Source organism: Phyllostomus discolor, chromosome 2, assembly GCF_004126475.2.
Source record: "Phyllostomus discolor isolate MPI-MPIP mPhyDis1 chromosome 2, mPhyDis1.pri.v3, whole genome shotgun sequence".
In the NCBI taxonomy this organism is placed as follows: Eukaryota; Metazoa; Chordata; class Mammalia; order Chiroptera; family Phyllostomidae; genus Phyllostomus; species Phyllostomus discolor.
Genome location: NC_040904.2, coordinates 149,724,709 through 149,740,247, shown reverse-complemented (window position 1 = coordinate 149,740,247; position 15,539 = coordinate 149,724,709). Strand labels below are relative to the sequence as shown.

The 15,539-nt window shown below is 32.3% G+C and overlaps 1 protein-coding gene and 1 long non-coding RNA gene across 6 annotated transcripts in view; both read left to right on the top strand.

Annotated features, from left to right (window-relative positions):
- Positions 1-11,006, top strand: part of CNOT2 (CCR4-NOT transcription complex subunit 2) — a 108,564-nt gene extending 97,558 nt beyond the window's left edge. For 4 of the 5 annotated variants that reach the window (XM_036018684.1, XM_028533425.2, XM_036018683.1 and 1 more), the window contains 3 exons: positions 1,739-1,839; positions 3,264-3,408; positions 9,850-11,006. In XM_036018684.1, coding sequence (XP_035874577.1) covers positions 1,739-1,839; positions 3,264-3,408; positions 9,850-9,936 — 333 coding nt within the window. In that variant the 3' untranslated portion in view covers positions 9,937-11,006. The remainder of the gene's footprint in view (positions 1-1,738; positions 1,840-3,263; positions 3,409-9,849) is intronic. The other variant, XM_028533426.2, reaches the window with a different exon arrangement.
- On the top strand, positions 3,415-5,522 carry LOC118499021. The gene is made up of 2 exons (XR_004901519.1): positions 3,415-4,441; positions 4,658-5,522. It is a non-coding gene; the product is annotated as an uncharacterized LOC118499021 (long non-coding RNA).
- Positions 11,007-15,539: the final 4,533 nt, after the last annotated feature.

Below are 15,539 nucleotides of genomic sequence, written 5' to 3'. Positions count from 1 at the left end.
CAGTCAGCATGAATTTATTTTTCAGGTGCTGTTTATCAGTTTAGACAGCATAATATTTTGAAATAATTAGCAGTGGTCTCAGGGGTATGCTTTTGTAAGTTTATTCAGTTATATATAACAATTTTATTTCTATATTTATTAGTACTCTCAATGTTTTGATGAGATTCTGGTCTATATATTCTAAATATTTTTAAAAGAAAACAATGTTAGGATTGTTAAAATATTTCTTACAGTTATTAATAACAGGGTACAACCATAACCACAGTTGATGGGAATAAACTAACTTGGAAAACTTCATAAATGAAAGATTTTTCTTTACAAACATTACAGATACAGTGTTTTTAATGGAACCATGTGTTATAATATTTAGAAACTATTTATGACCTTTGGCTTTCTTCTGTCTTCTTTTTCTTTTTTGAAGTAACTTAACAGATTGAAGCTTTAATCTTCATTTTTTTCTAATCAAAGAAATAAAGTGGTAAACGCTTACTTTAGGGAATATAAGTAAGACCATGTTTTTGTTAGAAACGCTATCTAGATTTTGGCCTTGTGAAAGGATTTAATTTATTAAAATTAAATATTTGTGTTATCATATGTGTGTAAATGTCTAACTGCAATGTTCTGCGTTTGTACCATGTAGTTTTGTAGTCAAATCGATGTTGATGTTGTGGATCAGCTAATTAAAGATCTTTTTCTCAACATGTCTTAACTTGAATAGGTGAAAGATAAGTATGAGGTAGAGCCAACCTTTTATTTTTGGGTCATGTGACTTGCTGCCACTTACATTATAGGGTGTGTTCCAGAACCATTTCTAATGCCAGTTTAAGAAATACTAATTTAAGAGGATTGGACACATTTAATACTGCTACCTGAATGGGGATAGTATGAATGGAGAGAAAAATTATATTCAGAGAATATGGAACAGTTAAATAAACATTTAGATACAGGGAGATAGAAATATTTACTTTTTGGTGAGAATTTAATGTATTTAATATATTAATGTGAGAATTTGAGACTATTGAACTCACTTATGCTGTATAATTTGATAAGTAATTAGCATGCTTCTACTTTGTGGAGGGACATGTAAAGTCATTTTAGTCATTCATTTAAACAGAGCAATCTTTTTATGATTTTTGTACTTATTAACATGATTTGCTAAAACTATATAACCAACTGATTTGTAAATAACTGTTAGATACAGAGTCAGTAACATTTCCTGTAAGTCTTCTATGTATCAGACATTACAAGGTGTGTTCACTTACAGTCACTAATTTAATTTCATTTTCATTCTCAGTAACCCTTATAATTGAAGTTTAGAGGCATAAATAACTTAGACATGGTATATTAGTAAGTGATGGAACTGGGCCTTGAGTGTAAGTCCTGCAACTCTGAGCACAGTGTTTCACTATCACTCTCATATTGGGTAATAAATATCTCAAGTAAGATGTTCTGCATTTGAACTTGCTTGAAAGCTTTTATTTAGCTTTTTTTCCTATTATCACATAAAATAGATATCCCAGAAAAAATGGTTAAATAACTTTAGTCATTTAAATGATAAAATTACCTTAAATAATGAAATTCCCCTTTAGAATTATAATTATTTATGTAATCATGTAATAACAGTTACCTGCTACAAAGTTTTTGTTTCTCTTTCTATTTTTACTTTAGTGGTAGCAATTATATGTTAGCACTTTCAGACTTGTTTTACATTTCAGAATAATTTATTTCTCTTTTCCAGCTGGCTGCAATAAAACTTGGCCGATATGGAGAAGACCTTCTCTTCTATCTCTATTACATGAATGGAGGAGATGTATTACAACTTTTAGCTGCAGTAGAGCTGTATGTTCAAAGACTTTTCAAACACTTTTGTACTGTAGTGGATCTTGTTTATTCTGAAAGCTGCTTTCTTTAAAAAAAATGGTGACGGCTATAGTTTTCGTCTTTTTTTTTTTTAAAGTGGAAATATTTATCAAGAAATTTAAGTTGTTTATTTTTACATTAGTAAAATAAAGTTAATTTAGATTGAAATCTTAGATAACCATGGTTTCATAATCACCATATACATAAAAGAAGAATTTTAAATTTAACCCTAAGTTTGTAAGAAGACCAGAATGAAGTTGAATCATGGATTTGGTGAATCTAATATTTATAAATATGTCAAGTGTAAGACATGATTCATAACTATGGCTTATCTTGTTCGTGGAACTACATATGCTAGTGATAGTGATTTCATCATTTAATAAACATCTGTTAATTATTATATGATATGGGCAGTTCACTGCATATATAAGTCCATATTTGTTCTCTGGATCCTGCTGGCCAATTTAAATTAGCGTTTAGAAGTTGATCCATTGGATATGTTTTTTCCTGATGTCCTAAGAATAAAAATTTTGTGTCATTTTTCATATGTCCAATTGGTAACATACTTTATTACCAATAGACTATTCTGCTGTGTTTACTATAGAGTGAGTTGCTAAAAATTTCTGGTGTTATGATTAGGAGAACTTTCTACATATTTAAGTATTTTTATAGTATTCCTTATACCATTTCTATAACTGGCCTTGAATCAGATATTCAAATATTTAAGTTCTCTATGTTCATGATAAATTGTTTTTTATTTTTCAATTGAGAATTTGTTTTTTCTCATGTTCTTTTCACAATTTTGTAAGATAGTAATTGCTACCTATTCTTTTAAATTTATTTATAATAAATTCATCCATCCATCACTGGCAGTTTTGTTTCATACCTTATTTATATAATCTAAAAATTACCTCATGGTATTGGTAGGAAGGTATTTGTTTACACAGAGGTTTTATGTGATTTAAATAGTTAATTCAAATAGACATTGTATTTAGTTCAATACAAAGTAATGTGAATAGTTGGGGTTTTGTTTGTTTTAATAGATATCTCAATTTCTATTGACTAAGAACAAGAAAGGAGTGAAGTTTCTGGAACACAGTGTACCTTTATTTGGTCCCTACATTTTTACCACATCATCACTCATAGAGCTTTTAAGATCTTGTTCTGTTTACATAAAAAATTTCTTAAGTAAAGGTGTGTGTTTTAATTAAAGTGGGTTTTGGACAAATTAAGAAATTATTTTCCTATATTTATTTCACTAGGGTTGTATTTAATAACAATTAAGTCAGGATGAAGAAGCATTTATATCCATGTGTTTTATGTGTAATTATTTTCTGAGAAAAGTTTTATAAAATGAAGGCGCAGGAAAAAATTAATTTGTCTTTTTCTCTTAAAACTTGAAGTTTTAACCGTGATTGGAGATACCACAAAGAAGAACGAGTATGGATTACCAGGGCACCAGGCATGGAGCCAACAATGAAAACCAATACATATGAGAGGGGAACTTACTACTTCTTCGACTGTCTTAACTGGAGGAAAGTAGCTAAGGTATATTTTTTTCCATGTGCAAATGTGTAAATGTGTAAATCTAAATTTTAAAAAGAAGTGACCTCTTTTATCTCTTTATGTACCAATGCATTCATTCAAATAATGTGCCATATATTTGCTCACTCTTTTGTCTCTACCTCCTTGGCTTGATTTAACTCTAGAAGAGTATGCAGAAACAGTTCATCTTGCCCTCAGAAAAATGATTGACTTGGAAAGAAATTTTCTGATTTTTCAATTTCTTTGGTAACATTTCAAATATTTTTGTTTCTACTCAGTTGTAAAATAAAGATACCCATGTTCAATCCCAGACATGTATTCTTACATTATTACTTTTAGTTAAGCAAGTGTGAGATTTTCCTGAAATCAGTATATAAACAGATATAGACTCTTTTTAAATTTTGTTTATTTTTATTTTTACATTTTGTAAATGAATGTATTACTTTTTTAATTGAATTTATTGGGGTGATATTGGTTAATAAAATTTTATAGGTTTTAGGGGTATAATTCTGTAATACATCATCTTGTATATTGTGTGTTTACAGATAATAGGCTTTTTAAAACACTTGCACTCATTGAAGAAAAGATGCTTGAGTTTTGAAACAGAAGAAAAATATTTCTCAACAGTTCATTGGATGATTTTTTAGTTGTTGGTTTTGGGCTTTTTTTCCTCTTTACTAAACTGATAAAAAAGGTAAAACATTTTAAAAAACAATAAAATGCTTATCACAGATATTCATCACAGAAAAGTTTGTTAAGATTTCATATAAAATTTAAAAAGAAATAGAAAAGTTTTTTTTCCATTATTATTTTTGGGCATTTCTCAATGGTAGATGTCATTATATCTCAGACCAAGTCCACTTAGCATTGTACACTGTATTTGAGTTATTTCAACAAATCTATTATGCATATCTTGATTTCAGAAGGTAGGTCCATGTCCTAACCATTTAGTTAAGTGGAAATAATTCTGTTCATTACAAATACTACGTGAGACATCCTGTATGTTACCTGTTCTTTAAGAAATATAATTTAATAGGTCCTGGCTGGTGTGGCTCAATGGATTGAGCACCGGCCTGTCAACCAAAGGGTCGCTGGTTCGATTCCCAGTCAGGGCACATGCCTGGGTTGTGGGCCAGGTCCCCAGTTAGGGGTTCCTGAGAGGCCACTGATCCATATTTCTCTCCTTCTCTATCTCCTCTCTCTAAAAGTATTATAAATAAAATATTAAATAAAAAGAAATATAGTTTAATAGAAAGCCATAGTCTTTTTGTGTCATGGGTTTGAATTTAACTCCTGTTTCTACTATTTATACTTTCAGCTTGTGCAAGCTTCCTTATCTTTTAAATTGAAATACTTGCTTCTGTATTGTCATGAAATTTAAATGAGATTACACACAAACACATTTACACTAGGTGCAGTGCTTGGCAAATATTGGGTATTTGATATATGAGAGTAATTGTAGTTTGTTGCTGCTGTTTCTAATCATTATTGTTGTTACACCTTATTATTTTTGCAAAGATGGAGAAATTGTAATTGATTGTTGTTAGGTCAGGTCAGTGGTTCTCAATTTTTAGCTTACATCAGAATTACCTGGAAACCTTTATACAAATTAGTTGGCCACGCCTCCATTGTTTCTGATTAAATAAGTCTGTGATGGGACCCAAGAATTTGGATTTCTAACATTCCCAGGTAATGCCAGGGATGATACTGGTCCTAGTTGGGGGCCATACTTCAAGAAACTCTAAGTTAATTGATTCTACAAGAGAGAAAAAATATTGTTAGAGGAAGAAAAACACTATTTGGAAATAACTGAAGTTTTTTCCATTCATTTGAAGTATTTTGCTCGGTATCATGGCAAATTCTTCCAAATTTAGTATATGCAAAAAGGGATGGATGTTTAAAGAGGAGAGAGACATAATTTTAGATAAATTTTAGTTTAATATATGCAAAGATACCAACTTCTACAGACAAAAAATCCGTTTTTTAAAATAGAACTAAGTTCTCCCCATAAAGTCAAATATTCAGAAACCAACCTACACATTAATAGGGCCCCTTTATTCTCTCTCAGAAGAAATTCCCTAGTCAGGTAAATGTCATTTTAAAGAATGTGTGTGTGCGTGCACATGCGCACACACACAAAAATAATTTTACCTAATTTTATTTCATCTCTCCTATATAGCTGAGCTTTTGTTTTAACCTATACCTTTACAATTTTTAGCGGTGAAGTAAGAAAATAAAATTGGGGAAACATCATTAAACTATTTCCTAAGTAATCTCTCTCCAGGTAATTGCTGGCCACTTGCACTCATACTCTTAAAATTATTTTTATAGTGATGAAAGTAAGCGAAATGATTGGTTTCCATCAAATAGTAATGCAGGTTAATAAACTTAAAGCTTTTAAGTTGTATTCACAGAATAAACTTTTTACACTGATACTTTTATTAAGGCTGTTTTCAGTGTTTTTCTAGAAACTGGATTAGGAACTAAGAAATTTGATTTTATTCATAGTATTATTAACAGATTTCACTATACGACAAAAAATCCATTAAAATGCCATGTCCCAAACTAATTTCAAAGTCCCTATCTGTAAAGTAGGTTTGGCTTACAGGTAAAGAATATGCATTAAATGGCTGCAACTTATTTTAAGAAGCCTGCAGTATGAATTAGTATTATAAATGATAGCTTGATGTTATCATGGTATCATAAAAAGTAGTTGTTGGACCATAATCAGGTCCCTGTTCAGAATATCTTGTATATGAGGTCCTTCCTTTCTCTTTTGCAAATCACTGAGTATTTCTAGAGAGAATGAAGAGTTGTAGTATTAAGTGAGGGATTAAATGACTTAAATCAGAAGTATTTCTTATCCCCTAAAATTCTGACTCTGAATTCTAGGATGTGACCCATTATTTATTGAAAGAATTTGCTATATGTCAAGAATATATGTGCAGAAAAGTTTTGTCACTGTATCTGCTTGTTCTCCCCTTTTAGATATTTTTGACATGCCAGCAGGGGATGTATGTGGTCTGTCCTTGTGAATTGGCTGTGAATGTCCCACTAATTTAAAATTTGTGGTAATTTAGATGGTATATGTAATCTTCTTCGAATTTTTAAATTTTTAATTGATTTTAGAGAGAGAAACATTGATTTGTTGTTCCACTTATTTCTGCATTCATTCATTGCTTCTTGTATATGCCCTGACCTGGGATTGAACCTGCAACCGTGGCATATTGGGACAATGCTCCAACCAACTGAGCTTCCTGTTCAGGGCTGATAGTGTATATACTGTTAATGAGTAAAATTTTTAAATAATTTCATCCATGGAGAATTTTTAGGTGGTGGAGCCTTCCCAATTATCAATAGCTTTCTCAAACTAGAGACTTACAAATTTAAGTATTCTTTCTGCCTGACTTTACCTTTTAGGTCCAATACTGAATAGAATTTTTAATGCTTAGGATTTTTTATCATTTCATACCCTGATATAAAGGTGCCCCCCCCCCCCCAGTAACTTCACTGGTACACTTCAGTGCTTTAATAACTGCATTTAAGATAGTGATACCTTCTAAAGTTTAATGAGGATTGATCATAATTAAGAAAAGGCTGGCGTTTTGAGGATTTGAGAAAACATTCCCATAATTTGTTTCTCTGTGAAGTTTTGATCAGTAATAATAGTTTTACTTGATCACCTGAGTCAAGTGCATGTATTCCAATTCTGCTTCATAGTAACCTTTTGAGAATATGTAACCTAATTATATTAATAGAAAAACTAAGACTTTGAAAGTTATTTTTTAAAAGTATGTAGAATTCTTTCTACTCTTTTAAATCATTAAATTGTAATTCAAAAATCTTTTTTCCAGCTTTGACAAGCGTGGTTCAGTTGGTTGGAGCTTTGTCCCGTAAGCCAAAATATTTATTTTGGGGGTTCCATTACCAGTCAGGGCATATACCTAGGTTGCAGGTTCAGTTCCTGGTTAGGGTGCATATGGAAGACAACAACTTGATGTCTCTCTCTCACACTGATGTTTCTTTCTGTCTCTCCCTTCCTCTGTCTATAACATTAGTAAACATTTTTTTTAATCTTTTTTTTGTTGAAGCAAATATATACATAGGTCTTCTAACACCTTATATTGGAATACTTCAAAAATTAAGTGTTCTGTTTCTAAGAGCATTAAAGAAAACTTGTGTTTATTAATTCATCAGCCATTAATTACACACCTGCTAGGGGCTTGGCACTATTCTAGACAGTAGGTAATGGTATATAAAACAAGACACCCTTCTTGCACCTACAGATTATAATTTATACAAAGGTACTACATACGTGTTGTGTATATACATATAACATAAACATGTAAAAGATGTAATCAACAATCAAATAAAGTTAGGGAACAAAGAGATACCAATGTATTGTAAGCTTTATTTTAAGAATAAAAGTACATAGAAAAAAAGATTTTTAAAATGGGAGACAAAATTTGACCTATTTAATTTCTAAATCTTTTATATGAGGTCTTTGAGAGTTTCTTAATTATCATACAAAAATATTTATGTTTCTTGGGTTTAAACTGATCTCTTTCTTTTAACACAGGGAAATATATGTTCATTGATGAAGTTACTCTAGTTTAAATTCTAGTAATAGATTGTAGTTCACCAATATACAATGACAAGGACAGAATAATTGAACAAAATTTTAATTTTTATACCTTAGGGAGTAGATGGAATGTTATGATTTGTCACAGTTACAAATAGACTTTTTATCCTGTAACTACACTTAATTTAGAACTGAAATGCTAATTTTCATTTCTAAAGAATGATAGATACAACAAGATACTTTCTTCCCTAACTGGACAATTACAAAGCCTGGACAGGTAGGAAGAGAGTGGTGTTTACACAACACATTGGGGAGAGCTGTGGTGGTGATGATGATGGTGATTCTGGCATTTGCTAGTTTTTACTGATAAGCAAATAATCACTGCTTTAATTACTCAACCAACCCTGTAAAATAACACCTTTTTAGATTAAAGTCATCACAGACACCTTTATAAACATTTATTGGTGGACTGAATTTTTTTCACATTTTTTCTGGATAAGAGGGTGTAATAAAGTGATTATAGTTTGGATCGTGGGCTAAAAATATTAAAAGTAATGTGTTGTACTAGAAAAGTCACAGGCTTTGGTGTTACATGGGCCTTGATTGTAGTCCTAGACCTGATACTCACTGTACGAACTGGGTTAGTTACTTTTGAGCCCCATTTTCCTCAGGTGCGGAATGAAGGTAATGACACCAACAGTGTTATCATAAGTTAGAATAAAATCACCTGTATCTCTCTAGTTTTGACAAATAATAGGCTTTCAGTAAGTTACACTTGCTATTTCTGTAATTGTTCATGTGACATCCTTGAATTTTAAATACTTGGTTTGGTATTTCAAAATTTAATCATGTCCTAGGTTTTCATTTTAATTTATTCGTGAAATTTCCTCTTAATTTAATAATGGAAACATTCATTATGGAATCATTTCAGAACAAAATAGATGAGGTAAAATATGGTGACCCCATAGCATTAACGTTACTTAATTGGCTTTCTTTGATACATATTAAGGTTCATAATTTTTTAAATGGGATTGGTTTAGAGAGTTTGTGCTAATTAAAGTCAGGTTGTAGAATTAGTGATTTTAATCTAGAACCTCTTGCTCTTTGGCTTTGCAAAGGTATGTCTTTTAATATATAAAATTATATTCTGTATCTGTTTTTTGATCTTGGGGATGTATGAAAAAATGGCTTCAAAAATCTTAAATTATAAAATTCATGAAGTTAATGTAGTATTTTGAAAATTTAATTCAAATGGACTGTGCAGTTTGCTGTCAGATGTGCCTGCATCCACCACTGTCTAGTTTTGGATGGCAGTTGCATTTTTTTTAGGGTTTTGGGGGGCATTTGTGAAATGGGAAATCTGAAGATGTGTGAGTGTTAACTTCATTGTTTTCCTGAAATTTTAAAGAGGTTAGAAGAACTTCGTATTTTTTGATAAGACATATGGGAAAAATTATTTCTCAGCTTTTTTCATGAAAAAGTAAATTTTTAGGTTTTATAGTTCATTGAAGGAAGCTTTACTTTTAAATATTCTATAATTTTCCCTGGTTTCCATTACAGTAATTGCCCCATTAAATTTTTATTTTTTGCAAAAAATGCATAGAATTTGTTCCATAAAATACTCATGAGAAGTCTCGGACTTTTATCCAGCAAGTCTCTTATTTTGTATTTATCAGATAGAAACTACACTACATTATTTTTATTTAAGCTATATTTTACTGAAGGGGAAAAAAGAGTTGATATATCTGTATTTGTGATCATTCTCATAGATGCATTTATTTTATGTAGTAATATACATTTTGACAAAACTTCAAGAACAAAGGGAGAAGAAATCATCTAAATTCTTAAATTTGGTTTTATAGGAGTTCCATCTGGAATATGACAAGTTAGAAGAACGGCCTCACCTGCCATCCACCTTCAACTACAACCCTGCTCAGCAAGCCTTCTAAAAAAAAAAAAAAAAAAGACTTCCCTTTTCTTGGGGTATGGCTGTCTCAGCACAATACTCAACATAACTGCAGAACTGATGTGGCTCAGGCACCCTGGTTTTAATTCCTTGAGGATCTGGCAATTGGCTTATACAAAGGGTCACCATTTGAGATCCTGCCTTACTAATTATGTGCTGCCCAACAACTAAATTTGTAATTTGTTTTTCTCTAGTTTGAGCAGGGTCTGGATTTTTTCATGTATTTTCTTTTTTGCCAGCAGACAGACTTGGGTCTATAAAGACAAGCAAATACACTGACAGAGGTTTACCTTCAGTTTATAAAATGTAAAAAAAAGAAAATCCACAAAAGACTCAACAGAATTAGACCACAAAATTTGCATTGTTCATTGTAGCACTATTGGTAATAAAATAACAAATGTTTGTGCATTTTTATGTGAAGATCCTTCTCGTATTTCATTTGGAAAGATGAGCAAGGTCTGCTTCCCTTGTTTTACTTCCCCTCCTGTTTTTGAAAGGCAGTTTCGCCAACCTTAATGCAAGAATATCTGACTGTCCTAGGAGAAAGATATTGCCACAATCTCTGGATGGTTTCCAGGGTTGTGTTATTACTGAGCTTCATCTTTCCAGAATGAGCAAAACACTGTCCAGTCTTTGTTACGATTTTGTAATAAATGTGTACATTTTTTTTAAATTTTTGGACATCACATGAATAAAGGTATGTATGTACGAATGTGTATATATTATATATATGACATCTATTTTGGAAAATGTTTGCCCTGCTGTACCTCATTTTTAGGAGGTGTGCATGGATGCAATATATGAAAATGGGACATTCTGGAACTGCTGGTCAGGGGACTTTGTCGCCCTGTGCACTAAAGGGCCAGATTTTCAGCAGCCGAGGACATCCATACCCAAGTGAATGTGATGGGACTTAAAGAAGTGAACTGAGACAATTCACTCTGGCTGTTTGAACAGCAGCGTTTCATAGGAAGAGAAAAAAAGATCAATCTTGTATTTTCTGACCACATAAAGGCTTCTTCTCTTTGTAATAAAGTAGAAAAGCTCTCCTCACTGCAGTGTTGACTTTGATTTCAAATTGTGAAATTATTTCTTCAACATGTGAAAGATGGAGGGGAAAAAGTACCTGAAGTTTTACAAATATCAAATTGAATGGTGTGACTAAACAATTTAAAATATAGTTTTCTTTCAGCTTTCAATAAGTAGTTTAATGAAACCATATATCATTTCACTTACAGGTTAAAATGTAGACACTCTTAGTATTAACCAAGTTCAAAACAGAAAACTATTAAGTAGAGTATGGCATTATTAGAAATAAAACTTCCTGATTACTCTTGGGACCCAATCAGAATACTTTTGTGTGGAATTTGTGAGAAACTTCTTGATAGATCTTTGATGTTTATGAAGTAATACTCAAACTAAGGTGAGCCAAAAGCAGGGCAGACCTTACCTTCGATTTGCTGACCCGGATATTTCACATTTACAAGATGATGGATTCTTTTCCATCTAAAGACAAGTACTGTATTTAAAAATGTCTGAAGACTGAAGCTATGAAAGCAGAACTAAAGATAGAGATTAAAAAGGGGTGAAGCACATGAGTTTGATCTTTAAATTTTTATTTTTAAACTATTTTTCTATAAAAAGTAAAGTTTATTGACACCAAATCATGTTTGAAAATGAAACATTTATGACATTGCTGTGTTTGTGTATCAGGAATATAAAACAAGATTTACCTTTTTTTATGTATTTTGAAATATGAGGAACTGACATAAAAATAACAGGATTTTTTAATGTTTCAGATTTAAACCAAATCATCTCTTCTATAGGAAAGATGGCATTTATAAAATTATAATTGTATTGTTTTGAAAAAAACCTTCACAGAATACACACCATATTTGACATAAACCAGTGTCAAATCCTAGAAATCGTCTTTAAGAAGAATTACATTTTTTCACAATAATTTACTGTGTGAAATGTAACTTTTCCTACATAACCATAAGAGGTAGAAAAAAGTAGAAGGGGATCTTTATTCTTATGAGTACAAACATAACAATATAAAGTGTTACCATAATCATGATTGGTACTGTGTGGTGATTCAGAAAATCAAAATAGCTAATATCAAGTGGTTTGTTCTCTTGGCTTGAGTTGTTTGTTTTAATTGGCATACACAAATTTTAAGAGGTCCTTTTTCAGTTTTCTGAGTTCTTTTTACTCTGAATCATTAAAATGAAACTCTTACATGTAAACCAACTTTTTATAAACTTGTTTATATCAGAAATTACCACATTTTTGACTGAAGGTCCAAGTTTTAAAATTCTATATGAAATCTTTAAAAGACTATTATTAAACTCTTTAATGTAACATATTGTTATATTCCTTGGTTTTATAACTTGTGGTTATACATGTACAGAAGTTATCTAAACTAATACTTCACATTTTCTTCCTTAGGTTTAAATTTTCTTAATATTTTTCCCTATATAACTAGTGACAAATGTGTACATTATGTTAAATAATTTTTGTGATTATACTGTAATTGGCTTTCTAGAACCACAAGCTATTTGGTTGCAAAGGAAAATCCCTTCAGTTATTTAGCTTCAAATATATATTCCATGCTTCTTGTGGTGATACTATAATATGAAAAAACTCCATTTTCAGGGATTTTTCACTGCACGTATAACTTTCTCTTGATACAACAAATTTCAATTAAGAACTGAGTTGATTTAATTTTTTTCAGTATATATAAAACCAACCATTTATCTGGTCTTTTCCTTTTTGCCACTGAACTTGGAACACAACAGGTGCTTCATAAATACATGTTCATTGACTGGTATAAAGTGATATTCCAATGTGAAAATAAAAATGTACAAGTCAAAGCATTGTGCTTTGAAATAATTTACTATTACTGTAATTTTATTTTCAAAAGAAACCATTGAAGCATATCCGGTTAACTTTCTAAACCATTAAAATTTTTCTCACTCTACCTTTTCTAGTTGACCTTTCCTAGGAATTCTCCTTCATTCAAAAACCATAGATCTTCCATTTTGCTAACTATTGTGTTCAATATAACCCACTGTTCATTAAGTGTGTGACATTGGAGAATGGCTCCAAAGGAAGACTCATTTCATTTCACTTAGATTTACTATTTAATAGCATCAGTTTTGCAAGAAAAGTTACCGAAAACCTATACACATGCTTATGTGTAAAAGAACAGGGATGTTTATATTTAATGTTCTTTTAACAGTGGTTTGTCTGTGTAGCTAATAAAAAAGACACAGAAATACCTCCTAACTGGTTTCATTAAGACAGCTTCTGGAGAATGAGGTAAGCCAGATCTCAGTGTCTTTGAAGCTAGATCCCAATGGCATGTCACAGTTCACTCTCTTTTTGCCACTAGCATTACCCATGAATTAGATCGTTGCATGAATTAATGACAGATCTAGGAGATTAAAAAGTAAAGTCAAAATTGAGATCTAAATCAAACCCTGTAATTTTGTGTGTTAGTGTTGCATCAAGTAGATTATATTGAATCGGGACAAGTAGTTTTGCATTTTGGTTGCTAAAATGAAAACGGTAGTGGAATATAACTTGTGGTTCATATGTAGATCAATGTAAATTGAATCTACTGCAGAAAATTCATCATCTTTGGCCACATTAGGAAAAGTATACTGCTCAGAACAAGGTGGGAAGTTGGCTATATTTTAAGAGCTGCTGTGACTGGGAAAGGCGGAAGAGTATATGGCATATGACTTGTAGTTGCAAAAAAAATGCAGTTTTAATATGCTTACTGTATCCTGTCCAGCGTGGTATCACGAGGCAGGTTTTAGTATCCACACTTTATATTAAATTCAAAAATATATTTCCCCCACAAAACTCACACAGAAGGTAGATGTTTAGCGTTAGGGAATAAACTTTGAAAACATGGCATCTGTCTTCAAGTATCAAATTAAAGAGTTGTTGAAGAGTGATGAAATAATTTGTATGGCTGAAGAGCAGAACCAGTAAGGTTTCAATGCAGTATTAAAATGTAACAGGTAATTAGGATTTTGAAATCAGTGGTTTCAGAAGGTATTAGATTCAACCTCATAGAAGATAACCAGGGAGACTCCATGGAAAGTGTTCTGTGCATAAGGTAAGGAGTTAAAATTATTCTTAAGTATATTTTATTGATTATGCTGTTACAGTTGTCCCATTTTTTCTCCTCTTTATTCCCCTCTCCTCTGCCTCTCCGCCACCAGCATTCTACCCCCCTTAGTTCATGTCCATGGGTCATACATACAAGTTCTTTGTCATCTCCATTTCCCATATTATTATTAACCTCTTCCTATTTTGTACCTACCATTTGTGCTTCTTATTCCCTGTACCTTTTCTTCTATTCTCCCCCCACCCGCCCATCCCGCTCCCTGCTGATAACCCTCCATGTGATCTCTTTTCTGTGATTCTGTCCCTGTTCTAGTTGTTTGCTTAGTTTGTTTTTTGTTTAGGTTCAGTGGTTAACAGCTGAATTTGCTGTCATTTTACTGTTCATATTTTTTACCTTTTTCTTAAATGAGTCCCATTAACATTTCACATAAGGGCTTGGTGATGATGAACTCTTCCATGCTGGGTAGAGTAATCTTGGGTGTAGGTCCTTGGCTTTCATGACTTTGAATACTTCTTTCCAATCCCCTTCTTGCCTGCAAGGTTTCTTTTAAGAAATCAGCTAATGTATTATGGGAACTCCTTTGTTGGTAACTGTCTTCTTTTGCTGCTTTTAAGATTCCCTCTTTAATCTTGGGTGATGCAATTATGATATGCCTTGGTGTGTGCTTCCTTGGGTCCAACAACTTTGGGATTCTGAGCTTCCTGGAAGTCTATTTTCTTTACCAGACTGAGGAAGTTTTGTTGTTTTCCAAGTAAATTTTCAACTTCTTGCTCTTCCGCTTTTCCTTGTGGCACCCCTGTGATTCAGATGTTAGAACGTTTCAAGTTGTCCTGGAGGTTGCCTAAACCTCTCGTTTTTCTGAATTCTTGTTTCTTCATTCTGTTCTGGTTGAATGTTTTTCTTCCTTCTCCAAATCATTTATTTGAGTCCCAGTTTCCTTCCCTTCACAGTTGGTTCCCTGTGTATTTTTATCTCACTTTGTATAGCCTTCATTTCTTCCATTATTTTGCAGCTGTACTCAACCATTTCTGTGAGCATCCTAATTACCAGTGTTTTGAACTCTGCATCTGATAAGTTGACTATCTCCTCAATGCTCAGTTCTATTTTTGGAGCTTTGATCTGTTCTTTCAGTTGGGCCATATTTTTTTTTTTTTTTTTTTTTTGGTCTCAGAGCCCCTTTGCGTTCCAAGGGGAGGAGCCTTAGGTATTCACCAGGATGGGGCAACTCGGGTCACTGCCTTGTGGTGCCATATGTGGGGAAGGGGTCTGAGGGAACTGCCATTTGCTTGGCTCTAGGCAGGCTTTCAATCACTTCCAGTGCTAACTGCAAGCAAATTGGGCCCTTCTGGTGTTGATTCCCTGGTGGGTGGGTTTGTACTATCTAGGACCCCGTGGGTCTCCAACAAACTTATGAGACTGGGAGTTTCTCCCACTGCTGCAGTTCC